At 44.7% G+C, this 25,423-nt stretch overlaps 1 protein-coding gene across 1 annotated transcript; it reads right to left on the reverse strand.

Moving 5' to 3' along the window:
• Nucleotides 1-5,960: 5,960 nt before the first annotated feature.
• On the reverse strand, nucleotides 5,961-24,183 carry ZNF606 (zinc finger protein 606). Its single transcript, XM_014865560.3, is given in 7 exon segments — nucleotides 5,961-6,143; nucleotides 6,146-7,908; nucleotides 13,576-13,671; nucleotides 13,917-14,043; nucleotides 22,611-22,699; nucleotides 23,119-23,277; nucleotides 24,045-24,183. Coding segments are annotated over 7 exon segments (2,307 nt in total). The 5' UTR covers nucleotides 24,076-24,183; the 3' UTR covers nucleotides 5,961-6,101.
• Nucleotides 24,184-25,423: the final 1,240 nt, after the last annotated feature.

Genomic DNA, 25,423 nt, shown 5'->3' on the forward strand with positions numbered 1-25,423 from the left:
GTCCTGGGTACTGCACTAAACAATGAAAACCCTCTCCTCGTGGAGCTTGTGTCTAGTTAAGAGTAAGACAGGCAATAAAAGGAAATAGTAAGTTGACTGTACAGTGTGCTTGAAGCTGATGTGTGTTATGAATGTGTAAACTACAGGAGTAGTATGGGTAAGGGAACCAAGGATGGGAGGTCCACCATTTTAAATAGGGCCTGTTGGCCTTGGAGCTGCCTGTGTTGTGTGCTGCCCCTGTGGAGATGTTGACAGGATAAGAGATGTGGTCTCAAGACCTTTCCACAGACTTCATGTTGAGACAATCCACTCAAGATTCACAACTGACATTCCAAGTCTGGTTCCTACAAGCCAGCTCAACCACAGGTCGTACTTGAGATAAACCCACATCAGGGAATACCAGAAACTGTTGGAAAGACCTGGGTTGATACTTGATTTGAACTAGTGTGCTGGGCTGGGTGGCTGGGACAGGAGGCAGCACAGCTCAGCTGTAAGAATAAAATAGAAAAGGAACTTCTGGAGTTTGCTGTTGCTTCTCCCTTGCCTTTGTCTTGGAACAACAGACAGTCTCTCCCCACAGCTGCAGTAACCCAACCTCTGGTCAGGCTTCCTGGGGAGTGCAGTCAAGCAGGGCAGTAGCCTGTGCTTAGACGTAGCAGGGAAACAGGCGGAGACCCTCTTATCTCAGGCATATGTTTCTCCACCCTGCCTCCTCAAAGCCCCGGGCTGATGAATAATATTCCAAGGAGTTATCTTGTGGGATGAAGAGTCATTGACTGGCTTTCTGATGCTTCAACCTCCCCATCCCAGGATCCATTCCCCCATCCCTGAACTAATGGGGTTTATAGGGACCAGGAACTGATCCTGTCACATGTATGCATAACAACTGATGGAGCAGCCCATGACCCCAAGGGAAATGCAGTCTCTGGCCAAGGTAAGAAGCAATTTTCTTAGCATAACTCTTTCAGAAGGAAAAAAACAACACATTGGATTACAGATTCCATTAGAAGGAGATATATTAGAACAGATGGGCCAAAATTTTTAAATAGTCTATTAAATACATTTAAAGAGACAGGGCATGGTATTAGCAATAGGAAACGAGAATAATGAATAAAAGAACCAAGTGGAAATATTCAGTATGTAAAACAATTGTTGAAATGAAGACACAACAGAGGAAATATGTAGAAAAATGGACAGCTGAGAAGTTAGCAAACTGGAAGAGCAGCTGAGGAAATGATCAGACAAAAATAAGAAAGGAAAAGGAATTAGAAACATAAAAGTTAAGAAATACAAATGACAGACATGCTAACATCTGAATAACAGTGGCCTAAAAACAGAAACTTTTTTAAATGGAAAGGATGAAATATTAAAAAACAACAGAAATTTCCTGGGATGTAAAAGATTAAAAATGTCAGATTAAAAGGCCCATAGACAGTCTTAGGAAGTTAAACTACACTTACCATACAACCCAGTTCTTCTACCCCCAGGTTTTTATCCAAGATAACGGGAAACTTGTATACACAACAAGCCTTGTAGAAGAATGTCCATGGTAGCTATGTTTACAGCAGCCAAGAACTGGAAACAATGTCCATCAAGAGGTGAACAGGATGACTAACAGAGCACATCCACATCATGGAGCACTACTCAGCGGAAAAAGGAGTAATCTACTGATCATGCTGCAACACAGATGAGCCTCAAAAAACATTATGTTAAGCGTAAGAATTGGGATACAAAAGATAGTGGAGGAAGAGAATCTGTATGAGTCTGTATAAAACTTGAAAAAATTCTAATACGTAGTGACAAAGCAGACAGGCAGGTGGAATTAACTGCAAATAGACATGAAGGAACTTTTTGAAGAAGTGAAAATATTCTATTTTGATTGTAGTGCTGGTTAAAAGGATGTAGACCTTTTTTTCAAAACTCATCAAACTAGCCTTAAAAGGAAAGTTATCAGCATATTAGTGATGTTTAAAGGCTTGAGACTGGATGAGATCGAGAGTGTGAGCAGATAGGAAATGGGCCGCCTGACTGTAAGAGGTAATGCAGGTGGGAGGAAACACCAAAGGGGGCCTGAAAGGAAGGCCAGAAGCAGGAGGCAAGTCCTGAAAGCCAGGTGAAGAACATGTTTCATGGAGGAAATGATCTGTTATCTAAAATGCTTCTGGGGCCATCCCAGTCGCAATAGTGAAGTTCACCACGCTCTACTTCAGTGGTCTGGGTTCTCAGATTCAGATTCCAGGTGCAGACCTACTCACCAAGCCATGCTGTGGCAGTGTCCCACATACAAAAAAATAGAGGAAGATGGGCATAGATGTTAGCTCAAGGCCAACCTTCCTCACCAAAAATAAATGAAATGCTGCTGACAAGAAGCAAAAACAATTGAGTGGATTTAGCAATGTGGAAGTCATCTGGTAGCCAGGAGGTAGGTTTGAAGCAGGTTCAAGTAAAAATGGAAAGGAAGTGGAGACAGCAAGAACAGACAACTCTTGAGAAGTTTTGCTTTCTAAAACAAAGCAGAGAAATGATGCAGGAGCTAGAAGGGCACGTGGTATCAAGAGTTTTTTTTTTTTTTTTTTTAAGCATGTTTGCATGTTGATGGGAATAATCCAGTAAACAGAGAAAAGCAGATGATGCAAGATAGGGGAACTTGCTGGAGCAATGTCCTTGAGTAGTGGAGAGGGGACAGGCTCTGGTGCCAACCCAGCCAGGTCATATACAGGCACTGGAAGGCAGGAAGGCACTGGCACTGGAAGGTGGATGGAGGTGGAGAGGTGTTTGGAAGGCCTCTGCTGATTGCTTCTATTTTCTCAGGGAAATAGGAAGCAAAGTCATCTGATGGCGCTGAGCATGAGGGAAGGTTCAATCAAGGCACTGTTGGAATCTTGGTACTAAATAGCCAACTAGCTTAGGAAGACATGCTTAAAACAGATGGTGGAGGTTCCAGTCACTGGTAATGGAATGGTCCTAGGGATGACAATGGGAGTGCCTGGTTGTGGCAGAGTGGTTGACAAAACCATGAGCAGAAAGGTCAAAGAACTGTGAGGTCAGGACACAGGAAGATCAACTACGTGGACAGTGGAATCAGGAAGAAGTATGATGGGGGTGATTTTATATGCAATGAGGCAGGAGCTGAAATCTTTCATATGTGGATGAATGACCTGTTGATAGATGACTGCAGCAAGGGGAGCCTGAAATGATAGTCTGGTACCACGAGAGTCAAGAGTCGGGGCTGTTTTAGAGAAGGGAACGGCAACAATCAAGAGGCAGCAAATGAGAAGAGTAGGAGAGAAAGCAGCCACCCGTTGGAAGAGTAAGAGACCCCAGGCACAGGGGAGACCCAAGTTTCAGTCACAGCAAGGAGGTGAAAAGGGAGCTTATGGCTAAAAGAGAGTTCCAGCTGGGCCCAGCAGAAACTTTCAGAGTTGGAGAGGGGTGGAAGGTGAGGTCAAAAAGGACAATGACCTGAGCCATGTCAATGTAGAATAGCAAGCTAAGAGGGGACCTGGGAGTTGTGGACATCAAGGGCACATTGTGTATAAAGGCTGTGTATGATAGGGGATGAAGGGGCAGGGAATCCAAGAGGAAGAAGTCTGGGATTTTCTCAACTCGTGATGTGAACTGCGCCACAGCAGGCCCTTTTAGAAACAGTTCTTAAGAGATATTAGGCTTGGTAATATATAGTTATAGAATAACTTACCAGGATGCTTGTGGAATATTGTGTATGATTTATGAAATCCCTGAGTCCCTAAATCAGAGACTCTGGATTCACTCAATGTGTGTCTTTGGGTATTAAAATACAGTATCTGTATACTGGCAGTATGACTTGATACATTAGGCCGCTTTCTCTTACAGCGCTAATACTGCTAACTCTATTCTCTCCAAGGGTTTTGGCACAAATCACATGAGAAATCCATTCAACTAATTTACTCCTGCAACATTTATTGGGTGATGACTATGCATTAAGCCCTGAAAAGTAGGGAATCAGATACTACATACCTATCTGAGCTCCAGCCACAGGAGTCACATGGTGAACACAGCCTTCCCATGATACGAGTAGGCCACTGGTTCTCAACCACTAGGGAGTTATGGACCCCTCGAGAACCTGATGAATCTTTTGTACCTAGATTTCTAACCAATACCCTTGAAGCCTATCCAGGAAGGATTGTTGCCCCTAATTATAGCCCTTGTTTAGGGAAATGCAGGAAATACGTGTGAACTGGAGAGAAGCGTCCAAAGTCCTCCTACCCCTCTTGCTCCCTTCCCCCTGTGAGCACTCAGAGAGACTTCCTCACTCTTATGTGATGGACTAGATTCCCTTCTGAATCCTCCCTTCTATCAAGCAATCTTTTCATCTGTAGAATATAAAGAAAATATAAACACTGAATTCAAGGGAGACCTTGAGAAAAGGTGCTCCCATGTGCAGTAGTGTCTCTTGCCCTCTGCCCCCTGAGAGGCATTCTAAACCCATCAAGGGCATTCCTCAGACTTGCCCAAAACCTCCAGTGAGTCCCCCAGCCCCTGCTATGCTGTAATCCTCAGGGTTGTGGGTGGTGAAATTCTAGCAAACTCAGGTCCCAGAAAATGCAGTGGTTCTGAATGTCCAGTCCAGACTTCATATTCTAAAGGGATCTTAGCTCTCATGTTACCAGAAATCCTTCAGGACAGAAAGCCAGGTAACTTTATTTCTTGTTGTTTAGGAATTTCTCGATTTTTATTATCAAATATCTACTATAGAAACACTGAATAAAAGAAAAAAACATTAGGGAAAAAAATCACTGGAGAGGCAGCATAACGTAGTAGTTAAAAACATGAACTCTGGAGACAATCCCAGCTCCAAACCTTTCTAGCTGTGTGTCCTTAGGTAGGTTTCACAACATCTCTGCCTCAGTTTCTCTATTTGTAAAACTGGGATAATAATAGTATCTAGCTCATAGAATTAAGGGGATTGAACAAGTTAATAGTTGAAAAGCATTGAAAACAAAGCCTAGCACACGCTAAGTGCTAGGTTTGTGACACTTAAAAAAAAATCAAATTAACTGGGTTAATTTCTCCATGGGTCTTTCCAGTCCTTATCCATATACATTTTTTTAGATGGTATAGTAGATATGTATATACAATTCTGTCTCCTCCTTATTCCTTCATGTTATGTATATTGATGCAGTGTCCATAATTATAACTTATGGTGATTGCCTAAAACAAATTACAAACTAATTGTCCAACAATGCAGTAATGAGTAAACCAGGGTCACTGACACACAGGGTTAATACGTATCACCTTTTGTTTCAAAACATCAGTCTCATTCTTCTAGGCAATAACCTTTCCACCATTACTAATCTCATTTACTAATCTTTTCTAAGGTTAATCTTGATCAACAGTAAATATCCCATTCAATACTACTTTTTTCTTAAATTCAGATTTAGTATTCCATATTCTATTCCTTAAAGGGCACTCAGACCCTCCCCTTATAATAGCAAAATCTGTATTTCCATAATTATGCACAAAATGTTATTATAAAGATTCCCATCCAACACTCCAGCTTGATGCAAAAGTGTATTTCCAGTTGAAACACTTTTCCTAGTATAAGGTTTTTCCCTTAACTATACCCTCTGATCCACAAGTTGTCGAGATCTCTTACTAAAAGATGTCTCATTTCCCATGTTCATGTTACTCAAGTAGGATTCCCAGTGGACCATGAGGGGAGTTTCAAGTTTTCTTCACTGTAATAATTTGTTGTTAAATAAGGGCTACATAACTGCTGAAAGCTTTTCCCTATTCTTTTCATTCACAGGTTTCTTCTAAGAAGATATTTTCTATTCAATAATAAGGGGAGAAGTCTTACTAAACTCTTACTAATAAATTTCTCTTGATTATACTGATAGGGATTTCCTTCAATGTATTATAAAATGTACAACAAAAGAAAAGTCTCTCATCAATTCAATTCACAGAGTTTCTCTTCACTGTGATTTCTCTGGTGTTGAAGTAGGGCTGAGTGACCACTAAAGGCTTTTCCGCAGTCGCTGCATATAAAGCGTTTCTCTCCACTATGCATTCTCTGATGAATAATAAGAGAAGAATTCTTACAGAAAGCTTTCTCACAATGATTACATTTGTAGGGTTTTTCTCCAGTATGATTTCTCAGATGTACAATAAGGGAAGAACTCTCATTAAATGCTTTCCCACATTCATTACATCTATATGGTTTCTCTCCCGTATGAGTTCTCCGGTGTGCAATAAGGTGAGAGCTACAGTTAAAGGATCTTTCACATTGATTACATTTATAGGGTTTCTCACCAGTGTGAATTCTCCGATGAGCAACAAGGTGACAGCTCTGGCTGAAGGATTTTCCACATTTATTGCATTCATAGGGCTTTTCTCCAGTATGAGTCCTTTGATGTCTAACAAGGTGAGCCATCTGACTGCAAGATTTTCCACATTTATTACATTCATAAGGCTTAATTCCAGAATGAATTATTTCGTGTTTAGTGAGAGCTGAGCGTTCTCTGAATGCTTTGCCACATTCCTGACAGTTATAGGGTTTCTCTCCTGTGTGAGTTCTCTGATGAGCAATAAGATGGGAACTCCAGCTGAAAGATTTTCCACATTCAGTACATTTATATGGTTTTGCTCCAGAGTGAGTTCTTTCATGTTTACTCAGGGCTGAGTAATCCCTAAAAGCCTTTTCACATTCATCACATTTAAAGGGCTTCTCTCCAGTATGCATTCTCATATGGGCAATAAGATGGGAGCTCCAGCTGAAAGATTTTCCACATTCAGTACATTCAAAAGGTTTCTCTCCAGTGTGAGTTCTCTGATGTCCAATGAGATGAGAGTTCCAGTTGAAAGATTTCCCACATTCATTACATACATAAGGTTTCTCTCCTGTATGAATTCTCTTATGTACAATAAGATGAGAATTCCAGCTGAAGGCTTTCCCACATTTATTACATTCGTAGGGTTTTATTCCAGTGTGAGTCCGTTCATGTTTAGTAAGGGCTGAACGATTCCTAAAAACTTTCCCACATTTATCACATTCATAGGGTTTCTCTCCGGTATGAGTTTTCTTATGTTGGATAAGGTAAGAGCTCCAGATGAAAGATGTCCCACATTCATTATATTCATAGGGTTTCTCTGCAGTGTAAGTGCTTGTATGTTGAGTAAGGAATGAGTCATACCCAAAGACTTTCTCCCATTCATTGTATTTATAAGCTTTCTCTATAGTACCAACTTTTTGATGTTCCATAAAGGACGAGAAGTAAAAGATATTCTCAAATTCTTTGTAATCATACTGGTTTTCTCCAATATGAAGTCTTGGATGTTCATTAAATTGTGGGCTTTGGTTAAAGATTTGATGGCATTCCTTATATTCATAGAGTTTTTCTCCTCTATGACTTCCCTTATGATCACCAAAATGTAGTATATGATTGAAAGACTGAACAGCATCAGTACATTTGAAAAGATTATCCCCAATTTGCACCCTTGCAGGGTGGATAGGTTGCACTGACTGGTAGAAGGCTTTGTCATAATCATTATTTTCACAGGTAATCTTATCTGCATACATTATGGCTGAGTTACATCTCCAGCTTTCAGCATTTGTATCAGGCTTATAGAAGTGTTCTATTTGAGAAACTCTCGGAGATGGGACAAAGCTCTGGTTACACTCTGCCCCAAGTTGACAGAACTCAGAGCCTCTCTGAGACAATACTTGCTTTTGCATGAAGACCATTTGCCTCATGGCTGTACTCTGGTTCATGTGGTACATTTCTAATTGGTCTCTACATCCCAACACTTCTAACCTAGAGAACCAAGGATCATCCCATATGTACCTTTCCAACTTCATGCTATGGGATTGTTCTTCAAAAATGCTCTGTGTTGGGATCAACACTTTGCTTTCAAGAATTCTCATCCATTCTGAAATAAACAGAAAAAAAACCATGAGAGCATAGAGAAAGAACTTCTAAGAATAGTGTGGAAAACGTGTGATTTGTTGTCCATATTACTGAAAAGACAAGTGTGAACTTGTGTTCAAGTGACTCGTGACCCAGAGAAAGGTCACCACAGGGAAGAGAGAACAGTGAAATGTGAACAAAAACAGTTAACCAGGGTACAAAGTGTGTCCTGAAAACTAGTAAAACCCAGGAAGGAGTGTTTTTCCCAGGAAAATGAGGACCAGAATAAGGGCATGCAGGAAGCCTGAGATGCTCAAACTTTGCACATTCCCAACAAGGCCTGTTTGCTGATCGGCCTGTGGCCAACTCCTAGGAACTGAGGTCTTGGAATGGTTTGGCTGGTAAGTGTTCTGCATGCTTGAGGCCCTGAAGCACACTGTACCAATTTCTCTACAGAGTTTGTGCAAACAGTGTCATTTAGGTGACGACCTGTTTTCCTCTAGGTTCTGGAGTACCTGCAGTCAGTGCCTGGGTGACCAACTCCAGTAAACACCCTGGACTCCTAGGCTCCGACAAGCTTCCCAGTAGATGACTCTTCACACATGCCATCACAGCTCACTGCTGAAGGAATTAAGTATGTCCTCTGCATGCCCTCTGGGAAAGCACTACTGACAGCTGCTCTTTGCTTCCTCTAAACTTAGCTCCATGCATCTTTTCCCTCTGCTGATGGTGCTGTGTATCCTCTCCCTGTAATAAACCCCCTGAGCATAATGACTCCCGAGCTCTGTGAGTTCCTCTAGTGAATCACTGAAGCTCAGGCTGGTCTGGGGATCCCTGACAAAAGGACACACTGAGTGCTATTAAGGTGAAAAATAAGAAATATTCAATGGCTTAAAAGATAGATGAGCAACCACTGTTTAAATTATTAAATTGTCCTAATGCATTTCTGTTATAAAATCCTTCTTGCTCCCCTATTTTGAAACCTGCCAGGAAAAGGAGGAGGTGGGTTAAGGGAAAGTATCACCAACAGAGCCTTCATGCCAGGATGTTTTCTAGGATAACAGGCATTCACATTACTTCCTATTCCACAAAGTTCAGTCAATGACACAAAATTCATCACCCCAAAGGGCAAAAAATTATCATGGTTTTAGGATATCTCTAAAGTTACAATTGTTCTAATGACTAGAGAATCAATTGTAGAGCAATGACACAGGAGACAGACTTGAAAGACAGCATATTGTGATGAAACAGACACAGGAATTATAGCCTGATAATCTGTATTTAAACATTGGCTCTGCCACTATCCTTAGAGGACTTTTCTGATGATTAAGTGAGATTGTGAATACATGAAATGACTGGCAAATTCAATATATGGAAGCTACCTGCTGAAGGAGCAGTCTTCCAACAACTGAAGAAGTCTGTATTAGTTTTCTATTACTGCTATAACAAATCACAACACCTGCAGTGGCTTAAAATAACACAAATTATCTTACAGTTCTGGAAGTCAGAAGTCCAAATAGTTTTCACCAAGCTAAAATCAAGGTAGCTTCCCTCTGGAAGCTCTAGGGAAGATCAGTATCCTCGCCTTTTCCTGCTTCTGGAAGCTGCCTGCATGCTTTGGCTTGTTGCTCCTTCCTCTGTCTTCAAAGCATATCACTCCAATCTCTGCTTCTGTCAATCACATCTCCTCTCTGTGTCTCGGACGCTTCTGCCTCACTCTTTTAAGGACCTTGTGATTACAATGGGCCCACCTAGATATTCCAAAAATGAACTCTCCATCTCAAGATCCTTAATTTCTTCACATCTTAAAAGTCCCTTTTGTCATATAAAGTAGCATATTCACAAGTTCCAGGGATTAGGATGGGGAACACTTGGGAGGAAGGGGGTCATTATTCAGCCTACTACAGGGTCTAAAGCCCCAGGACTCAACAAGACCTAGACCCTTGTCCTCTTTCTCTAGGTTTTTCTCTCTTCACTATGCACCATTTGCCCATTTTACTACCCAAGTCCCTTACAACAAAGGCTCTATTCAGCTCAAGAACTGGCATTTATTACCAATTTCAAGATTAGCTCCTAGAAGTTAGGGAATGATCTTCATATAGCTTTTGAATCCTTCCAGTAGAAACTTTAAAAAATGGTAGCTGACCAACTCACTGATCAAATGAACAATTCTTGTCCAACTTTATACTCACTCAGTACTTGTGGCCTGAATAGTCCAGCACCAGAGACAAGAAAGTACAGTCTCCCAGCTGGAAGTTAGAATCTATCTGATAAGAGGACATACCAAACAGTTATGAACAATATACACAATATACCACTGAGGCTGTAGATGCTAAGTGGCTGGGAGGTGGGAAAAGGAGATCAGCACTGACGGAAGCAATCAAGGAAGGGTTCACACAAAAGAAACGACATGAAGTAAGCCTTCAAACATGGCTTGAATGCAGACAGACTGCTAGTCTGAGCAAAGGCATGCGTAATGTGACTGATATGTAAACAGGACATGATAGATGCCAGCTGAGTAAACTGCAGAACTAGTCAGAAAATGAGAAAAATAATAGAAAAAACTGGAAGGTCTTCAAATCTGGTCAGAGTTATTTAAAAGGCATTTCTTTTTTGAAAGATTAGCCCTGAACTAACATCTGCTGCCAATCTTCCTCTTTTTGCTGAGGAAGACTGGCCCTGAGCTAACATCCATGCCCATCGTCCTCTTCTTTATATGTGGGATGCTTGCCACAATTGTGCTTGACAAGCGGTGTGTAGGTCCATGCCCGGGATCCAAACCGGCAAACCCCAGGCCGCCAAAGCAGAACGTGCAAACTTAATTGCTGCGACACTGGGCTGGCCCCAAAAAGGCAATTCTAATCACGGCAGGTTTACTGACAGAGATCTCATAATGGGAGATTTCAGGGAGATAAATCTAGAAATAACACTTGAGTTAGCTAATAACAAGAATTTACTCATCAATTTAAGCTGGAAGTTTATGAACAAGGGAACCTGAGAGTGAGGTTGGTAAAAGCTGAATGATATAGCTGACATTTCAAAGGAAGAACATCTCAAGAATTAGAAGAAAGATTACTTCTTGGAGAGGAAAGAGCAGGAAATCAAGATAACTTCTCAATTTCCAGCTTTGGGGACTCATGGAAGCCTGGTACCAGGGATATACACCAGGAAGATGGGGAAACATAATCTAGAAGGAAGAGACAAGATTCTTGGTTCTATCAAGAACAAGGAGACAGTTGAGATGATTTGCAGGATGGTGGAAGAGTAAGGTTGGAGGTGGCAGAATCACAGGGCTCAGGATGGTGACTTAGAATAGTCAGCACTGAGGTGGGAGAGTTAAAATTACAGGAATTCATGAGCCTCTGGAGGAAGGTTTCACATCTGAATAGGGGGCAACTGGTTAGAATCCACAAAAGCCCACTTCATTAGAATGAATGGGAAGATGTCCACCTTCAGGATTTCAGAAGAGTACACTGTTAAAACCAGCAAGGATTTACCAGAACAACCAGAACAGTATGTACCCTAATCTACTTTTGGAAAGGTGAAAAGTAACTACATATTCCTAAATCCTTGTAGTTGCATAAAGAAACTCTGGAAACATATAACAGAAATTACTGAAAGTGATCACCTGGAGCAAGAGGTCAGTGAAAATGGCAAAACAAGGACCTCTGAAATTTCACTGCTCCATAAAACCAAAAAGATGTGAAAACTGTCAGAATCTATTTTTCCAGAATTCTATAAATTAACCAAAGCCTTGCAGCAACCTAGGGAGAGTCTATTTAAAAAAAACAGCTTAATTTAAGTAAGAACAGTGAGCTTTGTGGCATTTTAACTTACCCTAGTTCTATCCCTGGCTCCCTAACTCAGCAAAATCCTTGGAAAATAACAGCCCATATTTCTGGTGCTAGAGGGAGCTGACAAAGCTTGGAGCTTTTTCAAAGCCTCATTCGCAAAGAACAGTCATTACTGGACCTGCTTAGTGGTTCCCTGCAAGATCCTACTCAAAAGGCTTGTTGGGCACTCGCACAGTGCTAAAAGCCTCTAAGGAGCAGGTATCTGTCAAACATTTACAGGCAATGTTTTAAATTTGCTGCTGTCTGAGATGATGGAAAACAGTTGGGGTGAACAACACACAAACCAAAAAGATGAAAGGAAAAAGCTGAAGAGTGAAACGTCCATGGGGGTTTGAAAAGTTCTGACATATTCCTGGGAATCTAGACAGCCACATGCATACACATCATAATTAAGCTGTCAAAAGCCACAGCCAAAGAGAGAATCCCAAAAGCAGCAAGAGAGAAGCAACTCATCACATGCAAGGGAACTTCACCAAAAGACTAACAGCTTATTTCTCATCAGAAACCATAGAGGCCAGAAAGAAGAAAACTGTCAATCACAAATTCTATATCTGGCAAAACCATCCTTCAAAAATGAAGGAGAAATCGGGGCTGGCCCCGTGGCCGAGTGGTTAAGTTCACGCGCTCTGCTGCAGGCGGCCCAGTGTTTCGTTGGTTCGAATCCTGGGCGCGGACATGGCACTGCTCATCAAGCCACACTGAGGCAGCATCCCACATACCACAACTAGAAGGACCCACAACAAAGAATATACAACTATGTACTGGCTTTGGGGAGAAAAAGGAAAAAATAAAATCTTAAAAAAAAAAAAAATGAAGGAGAAATCAAGACATTCCCAGATAAACAAAACCTGAGAGAGTTTGCTGCTAGCAAACCTGCCTTATAAGAAATGCTTAAGGGAGTTGTTAGGTTGAAATGAAAGGACACTAGACAGTAACTAGATATACAGAATACCATTAAAGATAACTACATAGGTAAATATAACAAGACTGTATAAACGCATTTTTTTTTGTTTGTAACTCTTTTTTTTCCTGATTTAAAAGACAACTAAATAAACCAATAAGTATAAATCTATGTTGAGGGACACACAATGTCTAGATATAATTTGTGACAATAACAGCATAAACGGAGAACAGAGCTATATAGAATCAAAGTTTCTGTATACTATCAAAATTAAATTGGTATTTATCCAAACTAGACTGTTATAATTAAGATGTTAATTATAATCCCCAGGGCAACCACTAAGAGAATATCCCAAAAATTAAAAGTAAAAGATAAATGGTTACCTGTGTGCACTGTGTGTATGTGTGTGCTGTGTGTGTGTGTGCATCTCCACTCTGTGTGTGTGGGGGGTGGTTAAGAATAATGTGGATAAGGGCAAGGAGTATAAAAAAGATTTTTCAGCTTACACATTTTATGTAACTTTGAGTTTTCTGAACATACGAATATATTACCTATATAAAAAACCTATTTTTTAAAAGAAGAATCTGTGGCTACAGGCTACAAATTTGGCAATAAAGGAATTAAGGAATAATTAAAAAGCAGGTAAGTGAATAAGAAGTCATCTTAGAGAAGGGGACAGCAGAGAATATGAGAGGCATCAGGAGAGTGGATAGTGAGGAGCAAAAGTGTAGCATACAAAAACTGTTACCTTGTTAATAGGATGGGCATCTTTGCTCTAGATCAAGAGCAGCAAAAGAGTCATACAAGGGATAAAGCTCTTAGAGGAAATTGTGAAGGTCCCTGAGGAGGGTAACTCCTCCTGGCCTCAGCCCATTTCTCAAACAAGGAGGGCTGGGGGGAAAGTTCCTCACTCCCTCCTGGAGCCTGCTCTCACCTGGACAAGTGCTTTGAGGATATGCTTGCTCCACCGACCATGGCTCTTCTCCTTGCTCCAACAGGGAGATGACCTCAGGCTTGGGGATCTGATTCCCTGCATGCAAAGGAAAAACGTGGGCTTGTGAGCTTCCATTGCCTGTTCCTCTCTGACTTCTCCCTTGGGCAGTATAAGTACGGTTCCTCCCACTTCATGCCTCATAAGCATGAGGAATTTCATCCTTGAACCTCAGGGCTCAAGATCATCTCAGCCCTCCTGAGGCCCCCATGAGCTTTAACACGGAGTAGCAGACAGTACTGCAATGGGAATAGCTCCATTTACTTGGGCAGCACCCGCCTTACCCACAGAGAGCAGGTGCCCATAGGTCTCCAGCATCACATCCCGGTACAGGGTCCTCTGAACAGGGTCCAGCTGCCCCCACTCTTCTTGGGTGAAGTCCACAGCCACGTCCTTGAAGGTCACTGGTTCCTAAAAGAGCACACATGTTCCACCTCAGCCTGGGGCCACCCCCTGCAATGTTTTCTGGGGATGGAGTGAGGGTGACATCCCTGGGAGGAGACAGGACATAGAGGAACTGGGTATGTTCAATATTCTGACTGATGTTGGTCAGGTCTCACTGGGAGCCACCCAGGGCCCTGCATTTGGGAATACAGTCTTAGGGAATTAGATACCTGGGCCCACAGTAACCACAACAAAGATGAGCAGGTCTCTCCTGAGATGTCTGCCCAACTCTAGTAACACTGGCTAGTGTGGACACGAGTCCCACCAGGGCAATGCCCCCTTCTTCTCTGGAGATACAGACACTTAATAAGGCCAGGACCAGGATGGACACAGATGGTAAGCACTGGTCACAGACCAGAGACCTTGGGGTTGGAACCTTTGCTCAGCATGTGGAGCTGGGACCTGAAGAGTGATGTGAACATTCACAGGCTGTCTTCCTGGCCACAGCAGGGACGTTTCCATTCCCAGATCATCTCCATCCCAAAGACTGGAGCTAAGAGTCAGACAGGATTTAGCAGAGCAGCCCAGGCCAAGGAGAATCAGTTACAGTTGCCGTCAAAAGCATTTGAGTTTTAGAAAGTTCAAGCTATGTTTTTAGGAAAAATACAACCAGGAATACTCACTGCACAGCTAGAGGGGAAGATGAGTTATCACCCAAGTCTGATTTTTTTCAATGAATCCAGCCCTTACAATCCTTGTAAGCCATTGGCATGAGCCTCAGGTATGTGGCATTTCCAGGGTGAGGAGGGGGCCTGCCTTCCCTTGTGGTGGTGGAAGGCAGTGAGCTGTGTGTCACAGGTAAGGTGCTACAAACCCTACAGCCCCTGATGGGGTGTAGGCCCCCATCTTGGCCTGTCTGTGCACTACAGTCCTCGCCACCATCTGGCAAGGAGCATTCTGGTCTACCTCCGTATCAGTGCGAAATCCACCCAAGACACACACCTGCTGAGCCGAGGTGCGTGCAGTGCAGCGCATTTCCGCTCTGAGAGTCCTGTGAACCTCAACCCACCCCTTCACAGCCTGTGACCTCACTTCTCTTATACCCACATGCAGCCTTTCCCACAGCCTTCCTTTTTGTCCCTGCTAGTCATGGCTTATAAACTCAGCTTATCAACTCTGGTCAGGGCCAGCTCTCGCTGCTATGTCTTCAGTGTACTGACTTTTACTCTGTCGGTCTGAACCGCTCCCTTCCACCTTCACACGACTGGCTTAAAACACAGAACTGATTCTGCTCCAGAAGTGGGAATCAGAACTGATTCCCTTATTCTGAAAGCATTTAAAACCGCTGATCACAAGCTGCCTTGGTGAAACCCTCCCCAACCTTGGACTTGATGCCAATTTCCAGATTTTCCTCTTACAGACCTGCCCAGGCCTCAGTTTCCTCAATGGCTGCTGCTGCTGCTGCTATGTTTTTGAATAATGCAAACTTTTTAATTTAAATGTAACATTCGGACAGAAAGCACACAAATCATAAGCTCAATGCACTTTCAGAGTGATCACACCCAGGGGCCCAGCTGGGAGGCTGTGCTTACTGCCCAGGATGCCCTTGGACCTGTGCTCATTTCATACTACCTAATCTCCCTGGAGAGCAGCATCTACTTAGATGGCTTCAAAGTTCACCTATACTCAACACGGTTCAAACCTACACCCTGGCAGCTGTCAAGCTGATGGACAGAGCCAAGAGCTCACCTCCCACTCCTCCCAAGACCCCAGTGGAATCCCCATACACTTTTAAAAAGGACTAGAAGAACCACATCTAATAGACACAGGAGGAACGAAATCATTAGAGAGTGATTCTGCAACCCTAATAAAAGAGCAGACACCAGCAATGATCACCAATGACTGCTAACCACTGGTGGAAGGCAGACAGGGAACTCATGATGGAGGCTGACAATACCTGCACCCATTAATCCATTGTATCATCTGAAAATGGGACAACCAGACAGCCTGTGCCCACTGCTGAAACACAGGAGGAAGGACCCAGAACCACCCATGAGGTACTCTTGCCAAAGACACAACCTGAATCTATTTCAGCCTCTAGCCCAACTACGAGCTTACAGGAGACAAAGGGATGAGGAACTCATCCAATGACATCCCAAGGGTAAAACCAGGCAAACCAAGACAGCTGACGTAGCTTCTTCAGCACATGAAGCACATGCAATGTGTGGTCTTTGTTTGAATTGATTTGAACAAGCCAGTTGTAAAAAGACATTTTTGGGACAAGTGGAGAAAACTGAACATGGACTGGGTATTAGGTAAACCTAAGGGATTACTGTTATTTTTGTTGGGTGTAAAAAAGATACTGTGGTTATCTTCCAGAAGGTATGCATCTTTTAGATATACACACAGAAGCGTCTACAGGTGAAACAATATCTGAGATTTGCTTTAAATACTTGTTTTCCAAAAATTTTGTTTTCACAAAATACTTGTGTATTGGAATAGATGAAAAGAAAGGCAGAAAGATGAAAGCTGACAGTTGCTGAAGCTGGTGAATATAGGTGTCTGCGGTCAGCTGAATAACGGGTACCCCAAAGATGTCCATGTCCTAATCCCTAGAACCTGTGATTGTTACCTTAATACGACCAAAGGGACTTTGCAGTGCTGTGATTAAGGATGTTGAGATAGCATTATCTTGGATTATCCAGGCGAGCTCAATGTAATCACAAGGGTCCTTATAAGTGAAAGATGGAGGCAGGAGGGTCAGAGAAGATGTGACCACCGAAGCAGAGGCTGGAGTGATGCACTCTGAAGATGGAGGAGGGGCCATGAGCCAAGAAAGGCAGACACCTCTAGAAGCTGGAAAAACCAAGAAAGCAATTCCCCCCTGGAGCCTCCAGAAGGAACACAGCCCCAAAGACCCATTTTAGACTTCTGCACCTAGGACAAGAGAATAAATTCATGCTGTTCTAAGTCACTAAGTTTGTGGTAATCTGTTACAGCAGCAACAGGAAACTAACACAGGATTCACGTTCCACCTCTGGGTTTAAAAAAATCTCCTAAATGTAAAAGGAAAAAAGTTTCTTTAAAAAAAAAAAACGTAAAAGAAATATCCCAGCCGGTGAAGAGGCCATCGGCACATGGTGTTCCACATATTGCTGCAAGGTGGGGAGCAGATGGAAGTGTGGCTGACCAAGATCAGAGCAGAGATCCCAGCCCCACGCTGGCAGATGCGGCAGTGGAAGCAGGACTCCAGGAGAGGCTCTGAGCTTACACAACACAGTGAAGGCAGGCGTGAGAGTCAGGCTGAAAACAGCTGAAATGAGGGTCTGTATTTGGGACAGCTTTGCCAGTTGCCCGTCTCCCCACCAGCCACCCTGTCTTGTAGGCAACACTACCACTAGCCCTGCACTTACACTCAGGCAAAGCTCCCCGGACCCTTCTCAGACTCGAGTGGGTTCTCAGGCTGCCTGGGTGAGTGGCAACATGGAGTTGAGACCTCTTCAGCCCAACACAGGGAGAGGGGACAGAAGTCCATGGTCTGACAGTCAGCTGCATACCCAGGAAACTGGAAGCAGAACCAACCTGGTGACCCTGGCCCACCCAGGCCAGGAGAGACAGAGACAGACACAAGGAGAGAGGCCAGCCAATAGGGAACAAGACCACTAGACCTGCTGAGGTGCAGCAAAGCAGGACTCTCAAACACAGCCTCAACAGCTGTCCTGATAAGCATGGACATGCCAGAGAAACCATGGATACTTGAGGAACACCTGCTGCTCAGGTAGCGCCTGAACTCAGCAGCCAAGAGGACACAGAATCCAGGCAGCAGCCGCATCCAACTTTCAATAAGCTGTAATTCCAATTCTCAGCTTGGAGAGATCTTGGTATAAAATAGGACACAAGGATACAAGAGAGGCTGAGAGAACGGGAAAGAATTCAGACTATGAAGGAGAGAGAAGACGCAGCAATTGCTTCAGGAGGCCTACCATGTAACAGAAGGGCCCAAAAAGAGTTCTGTGGGGGTGAGAATATGATGGCTGGGCTCCCCACACCCTACCAAGAAAAGCACCTGGAATATGAGATCAGACACACAGGAGTCCATCAGGACACCCACCAACAGAAGACCTCAGAAAAAGAATACAAAGGAGAAGGACAGGAGGGAACTTTTTTTTTAAATATAGGACTTCTTAAAAAAAGACACAAAAACACTAGCCACAAACCAAGACAGATATGTGTGGCAAATATATACCAAAAAACATTTGACTGAGAAAAGACACCACAGAGTTAAGACAAACTACAGACTGGGAGAAGATAATTCACATGTGGCAAAGAATCAGGATCCAGAATGCATGTAAAATGCCTATCAGTAAGCCAGACTTGTACAGAGATTGAGGGATAGGAGAGACTGAGAGAGAAGGAAATACAGATAGCCAATAACAACATGAAAAGAAATTCAACCTCAGTAGCAATCAAGGAAACGCAAATTAAAATAACACACTACACCTTTTTGGTCTTGAGGTAAGCACAAATTGAAAAGACTCGATATGGTCAAGTAGTAGCAAAGATGTGGGAAACGGGTACTTTCTCCCAGAGCAGTGACAAGTGGCTTTGGCCCCTTAGAGCCACATGGCAGTGCTAGTCATATTGAAAACACACACACCCTAAAATTCAGCAAAATTACGCTTCTAGGTATAAGCGTAAACACTTCTATGTGTGCACAAAGTGAAACCACAAGACCATCCACACAGCTTTGGTTGAAATAGGAAATATCGTGGGGGGAGGAGAGCCTGACAAGCCTATCCACAGAAGAGATGAATCGAGTACACTTCTTTGATGGGGCAAAGGGAATGAACTTGACCTGTATCTATCATATGGATGGACCTCAAATGTGCAAAGAAAACTGTAGAAAAGCTACAAACAGAAAAGGCATTGTTTAAAAATATATAGAATATTATTACCTATGGCATGGCTATGTAGTTTATGAGTATGAAAATGGACTAGCTGCGTACACATCCTGAGTGGCTGTTCTGAAGAAGGGTAGGAAGAGACTGTGATTGGGGACTACATAAAAAAAGGAAAACAAATACGACAAAACATTAACAACTGTTATCTCAGAGTGATGGGGACTGTGCTTAATTTTTATACTTTTCTGTAATTATGGAATTTGTCAAAATAAAATTTTAAATAAAAACATTTCCAGAATCGAAGGAGACATTATCAACCTAGAACGGCCCATGGACTGCCAAACAGGAAGGAAAAAAGACGTTCAGCTGAATATGCCCCCATGTTGGAGTCCACAATTAAGGGACGCCTCAGGGATGCAAAGGAAAATGCAAAAACGAGGCTGGAGATGAAACAGAAGAGCACCTAGTCCCACCAGCTGTGGAGACAAGAGGGACCCTCCTGGCTGGGAAGAGAAACACAGATTTCACTGTTACCTGACCCCTCTAGATGAGGGGGCAGCACAGACAAGTGCCTCATTCCCAGGGAGGAGTGAGCCCTTCCATTCCGTGGGTAAGCCTTACCTGAACCTGGCCTTCACAACCATCTGCTAGGATCTTGCAGAGGTTTCACCCAAATTCTTGTAAACACTCTTGCACATATCACTTTGTACACACGTATAAGAATTTATCTAGGCATTCTAAGGCACTTCTTATGGAATCTTCTAACACATCGGCCACACGTTTAAGTCATGGGAGGGTCTGCGGGAAGATGCAGAGGCTACTGAGCCGGGGCTCAGCTGTTTGCCTGACAGGATCTCATCCAACTGCTCCTGCATTTCCTGAATTCTCTGACAGTTGGCCTGTTCATAGAACCTGGGGAAATTCAGACACCTTCTCTGACATCTTCAGAATTTCATTATTAAATTTTAGTGCAACCTCTTTGCAAAGAAGGAAAATATAACTAGACTGTGTACATCCTCAAGACAACCAAGGATGGTGCAGAGCATTAGATTATTGGTGTTTTATGTGCACAATGTTTATCATGCAGAAATCGGTGGTGGACTGTTACAAAGGGGGTTGAGAATTTCCATATTTGAGGAGGCTGGCTGGGGTTTTTAAATGGGCTGGGACATTATTATTATTTTCCCTATTCCTCAAAATAATGGGATTTAGGCTCCGGCTGGCTGAAACTTCACTATCCAACATGTTTCCAAGCATGGACTAGTCAGATAACAAGGGATGACAGTACTGCACGTTTTCACCAGGTGAATGCTTTATTTCAGTAAATGCTTAATTTAGAGGGAATGAGAGAGGGATATGGGGCTCTTATTTGTGTTCCTGAAGACCTCGCTTAATACAAAACTCACATGATTCAATCTTGCATTTCCCATGGGGAAAAATCCAAAGTGTGGGGAGGGGGCCAGGGGCACGTTCTCAGAAATCACAACTCTTCAGACATTGGAAGGTGGTGTTATTTTAATTATCTGTTTTATTTTCTCAGCGTTAACTCTAATAATTCTCAGAAATCCTCCCATAAATTGACAGCAGAGTGCAGCACTGTGGTTATTAGGGCCTCTTCATAGCATTTTATTACAACTAACTTCTGTTCCCAAGCGACTGATTCAGGGCCCATCTTTCAGTCTAGCCTAGCTCCACTGCTGACTGTTACAGGATGTAAAAATGAGCGCACATTATTAACAGCAGCGAACACCACAGTCCCCCAAGTTCTGATGCCAGACAACCACCACCCTGCATCATCCGGGTGCAGGCCCTTCTGCCTCCCGGGACAGTAGCGCTGCCATGGGGGGACAGCATACTTACGATACACTTCACCAGTCAGCTTTGAAACTGTGGGAGGTTTCGTTAATTTTTTTTTAATTTGGGGGGAGACATAAAGTTAAGTAGAGACATTATTAATATTTTTATATCACAGTATCTCTCATTTGCTTGACTCATTACTTTAACTTAGAAACGAAAGACCTAAATACAGTAATGAAATTATTTTTTTGTTTTGCATAGCAAGGAGTCAATAAAGTAAATGTAAATTTGATAAACTAGGGAAAAAATCTCTCATGTAGAAATATGGATATAACCCTAAGAAAGTGAAAACAGGAAGTTAAAAATGGCTGCCTGAGTCATGAAAAGAAATAAAATACTGATACATGCTGCAATATAGGTGACCCTCAAAAACATGCTAAGTGACAGAAGCCAGACACAAAGGCCATATATTGTATGATTCCCTTTATAGGAAATATCCAGAATAGGCAAACACATAAAGCAGATTAGTGGTTGCCAGGGGCTAGGGGTAGGGGAATGGAGTGTGACTACTCATGAGGACAGTTTCTTTTTGAGGTGACGAAAATGTTCTAGAATTAGATACTGGTGATGGTTGCCCAAGTCTGCGAACAGAGTAAAAACCACTGAACTGTACCGTTTAAAAAGCTGAGATTTATGGTATATGAATAATATTTTAATAAAGCTGTCACAAAAATTTTCTTTTCTGAAGTGGTTGCCTTGAGTGAGATGGCTGAGGGAGGTAGAGGTGGAGATGACACCTCTCCAACACAACTTTGCTATCCTTTTTTCTCAGGAGCCACCATCATGCCCCTACAGTCACAAAGTCCTCCTGCTTCGGCTCCCTAGTACCTCAGATCTTGCTCCCAGGCCCTGGTCAGACTGAAGCTTGAAATGCCAGCCTGCTTCCCACAGCCCCCTTTCTCCCCATACCCATGCCAGGGGCACCCTTCCAGCCACACTGTGGGCCCTGGGACCTCCTGCTCCCAACACTTAAGGCTCCTTATTATCACCAGGATGGAGCCCTGGCTCTGCAGTTGGCACTCAGGACCTGGCTCAGTTCATCCTGGCCTCTCCAGCCTAACACCTAACTGGGGTCAGTCTTCACCCAGACCCTGGTCATGCAGTGTGCCCTCACCACCACCCCTGGTGCTATAGGCCAGACCCTGCTCACCAGGCCGTGCCCATTCGGCTGATGTGTCTCCTTCACCTCTTGACTCAGATGCGTCGTGTCTCCTGGGCAGCCTCCTTTTCCACAGTGAAAGGACCCCAGCTGTTCTGTGTCCCCTGACCTCTATGCAGACTGTCCCACCTCCCAAGGGATCAGCTGGGCTCAACCCCTCCAGGACTTGGGGCCTCTCTAAGTGTCTCAAGCTTCTTGTGTCCCAAACTACATGTGCTGCACCACACAGGCCATGAGGCCTCAGTAGCTGAGTGAACCACCCTGGGAGCTCCTCAGGGCAAGGGCTCGGATTTGTCCTTGTTCCCCTCTTGACAAGCACACAGCTCACAAGACAGCATGAAGCTGAATCAGGCACTGAGTATGTGAGGGAAGGCGGGAAGAAGAAAGAAGAGGGGGCTCCAGCCAAGGGGGTTGTCCCTCATCCACCAAGACAACCCACATAGAACGGCCCGGGTCAGGACTGGGAACAGGCTGGTGGATAGTGAGGCTCTGAGACATGGAAAACTGAATTCTCCCTGTCTGCACTCAGAAAGTGACAAACTTCTGGTTGATTCTTTCTCTACCCAAACTCTAGCTGATATAAACTGAGAAATCACATGGACTGGGATGGTCAGGGACAATCCGGACATCTTAGGGAATAGGGCAGCCATTCAGGAAAAAGGAGAAGCCCATCTCACCTGGACCTGGGCAGTCAGGAGCCCGGTAGCCTTCCTCCCTTCCTCGGGAGTTTCCTCCACACGCCACGCAGTGTCTTGAGGGCACAGAGCTGGGGGAGGAAAGTGAAGTCACAGAGGTAGCTCTCCCCGCTATAAGTGGGACCACATAAGTCCTTCCTTCTGCGGGGTTCAGGGAGAACCAGACCCTGGCCCTCCGCCTTGGGCAAAGGAAGAGACCTACCGCCTTATGTTATTGATGAAGGAAATGAGGCTCTGAGAAGATAAGGAATGTGCCTAAACATGAGAACCCTGCACTGTCCTCCTTCACTCTGAGGTACCATCTCTGAGAAGCAGCGTCTGTTCAGCCTTTCTGGGCCTGAATCCTAACTGGCCACACATTCATTCTCATGCACTCTGTCCTAGAGATGTCACATCATTTTATCCCCCAGAGGAGTGTTCTGATCCCTCCTTGTTCCAGCTCTGCACAGAGACAGAGGTGGACCAGAACCGCCCTGCCCTAAAAACCCACCTGGTTCACTGGCTGTGATCCATGGCAATGGCAGATCACTGCTGGGAGAGGCCACGACATGGCAGCCAATGTGGCCAATGGGGACACAGGCTCTTGACTCACCCCAGGACACCCATGGGTCAACAGCTGCCATCCCCCAGGACTCATCTGTAAGGACACCTGCACCAGAAGATCAGGTCAGGACAAGGAAAAGAGGCACTGTAACACCAATTCTGGCAACTAAAGGCAACAAAATGGAAGAGGAGCTCTATCTCACTACTAGGCAGAAACAGAGCCCAAAGGCATGTGAAAAATCCCAACGTAATAAGCTAGGTTTATACCAGAAATGCACAGGTAGGTCACTGTCAGGCAATTTAAAGATATAATATAACCACAGAACAAGAACAGAACCCCTTACATGGCTGAAAAGGTATCTGATAAAGTGTTTAACGTTACCTAACTTTTACAAAATATTATTAGAAAGATAACATCCATGTCTTTAGTGATGGACACATGAAACTTCATTTAAAGGGAGAACACACCACTGACATCACACTACAATTTCACATTGCTCTTTAATTACAAATCAATGCTATATAAGTGAAAAACAACAATAAAATTAAAAATATAAGAGTGGTATAGAAATTTTGATTGCATGTAAAACAGTCTTCTAAAGAATCCCACAAGTCACCAGAAAATCTCTTAGAAGTAGTGAGACATCTTAGGAGATGACTGAAAATAAACAAAAGTTACACTGTCTTTTACACTAAGTTTACCCTTTCACCAACAACCAAATAATTTTTCTTTTTTTTAATCTTAGGTCTAATTCTGTACCAAGACAGACCCCCCTCCAATCCTCAAAGGCCCTCACCCCCTCCCCAACTCTAACCCCTGGCTTCAGCAAGTCACTGCTGGGAAGGCCCAGAAGAAACCGGATTTGGACTCACCCCAGGAGGCCCACGGGTTGACGGCCGCCATCCCACAGGATTAACCAAACAGGCACCTGCCCAGCAACAATGAATTCGGTGATGCACAGAGAGCAACTGCAATACAACCTAGTGACGGAGGTGAAAAAGAGAAAAGTGGTCCTTTCTCACAGAAGATCCTGCAGGAACAAAGAAGAGGACCCATCCACGGAAGTATCAAAGAGACTCCTGGGGAGCGTTGTAAGAAAGCAGATTTTACGTGTCAAAAACACAACAGACCTCCTGGAGAGAAGTGGCGACCTGAATAAGCTAAGCCAAGAGCACTATCCCGGACGAGGGGGCGGAAATTGCCAAAGGGTCCCCACAGCGAGTCACAACGTCGAGGTAACTGTTCGGTTAATTTGGCAACAACTATCCTAAAATCTGCCTGCAACCCTCACAGGTAAGCGGTTGCCTAGAGCAGGGGGAGTGAGGAATGGGGAAGGGCTGCTTAGTAGGCGCAGGGGTTTCTTCCGGGGGACGATGAAAATGTTTTGGAATCAGTGATGACGATCGCACAACTTCCTCAACACACAAAGAAACGACTGGACTGCGCACTAATTTGTTATGTAAATTTTACCTAAAAAGAAAAAACCCAACTGCAAGACCTACCAGGCCCACGCCTGCCCGTCTCCGCCGGGTGTGGGGCCCACACCCCGCCTCCCCGGTCCCCGGGCCGGCCCGCGCCCTCCCCGAGGGGCCCCGCGCCCACCGGCAGGCTCTCGGGTTCCGGGAGCGTGTACGAAGCTCTGGGACGCCCGCCAGGCCTCCGGGGCGCCGGGCCTGCGCCCAACCCGAAGCAGGCAGGCCGTATTCCGCACCGACGTCTCCGCTGGGCCCTGTCCTGCCGCCACTGCGCGTCTGCAGAGAACCGGGGCCGTTCCCAGCCCTCGCCGAACGCCCTCCGGCGCTCACGCGACGGGCTCGGACGGAAACGCCGCCGGGGACTGGGAGCCGGTGGCCGCCACCAGGGCCTCCAGCCAGCCCGCCCCGCCCGCGGGACGGACGCGGCGCCCAGCGCGCCGGCCTTACCTGCCCGCGGCTCCCGGACCCGCTCTCCGCAGGCCACTCGGCACGCGCCGGGGCTTTTGTTCTGCGCCGAGGCTCGGCCCTGCGGTGCGCCTGGGAGCCCCGCGAGGCCTGAGAGACAAAGACGCGCTGGGCCGGCGGCCGCGACCCGACCCCAGGCCGGGCGTGCGGGGCTCCCCGGGGCCGCCCAGGCGACCCAGCGCGGCCGCGAGCCCAGGCGGGAGGCGGGAGGCGGGGGTCGGAGGGCTGAGGGAAACGGGGGCGCGAAGCCGGCACGGAGAGGGCAGGCGCTCGACCGGCCCAGGCGCCGCGCCGGCACCAAAGGCAGACGC

Source organism: Equus asinus, chromosome 26 (genome assembly GCF_041296235.1).
Source record: "Equus asinus isolate D_3611 breed Donkey chromosome 26, EquAss-T2T_v2, whole genome shotgun sequence".
Classification (NCBI taxonomy): Eukaryota; Metazoa; Chordata; class Mammalia; order Perissodactyla; family Equidae; genus Equus; species Equus asinus.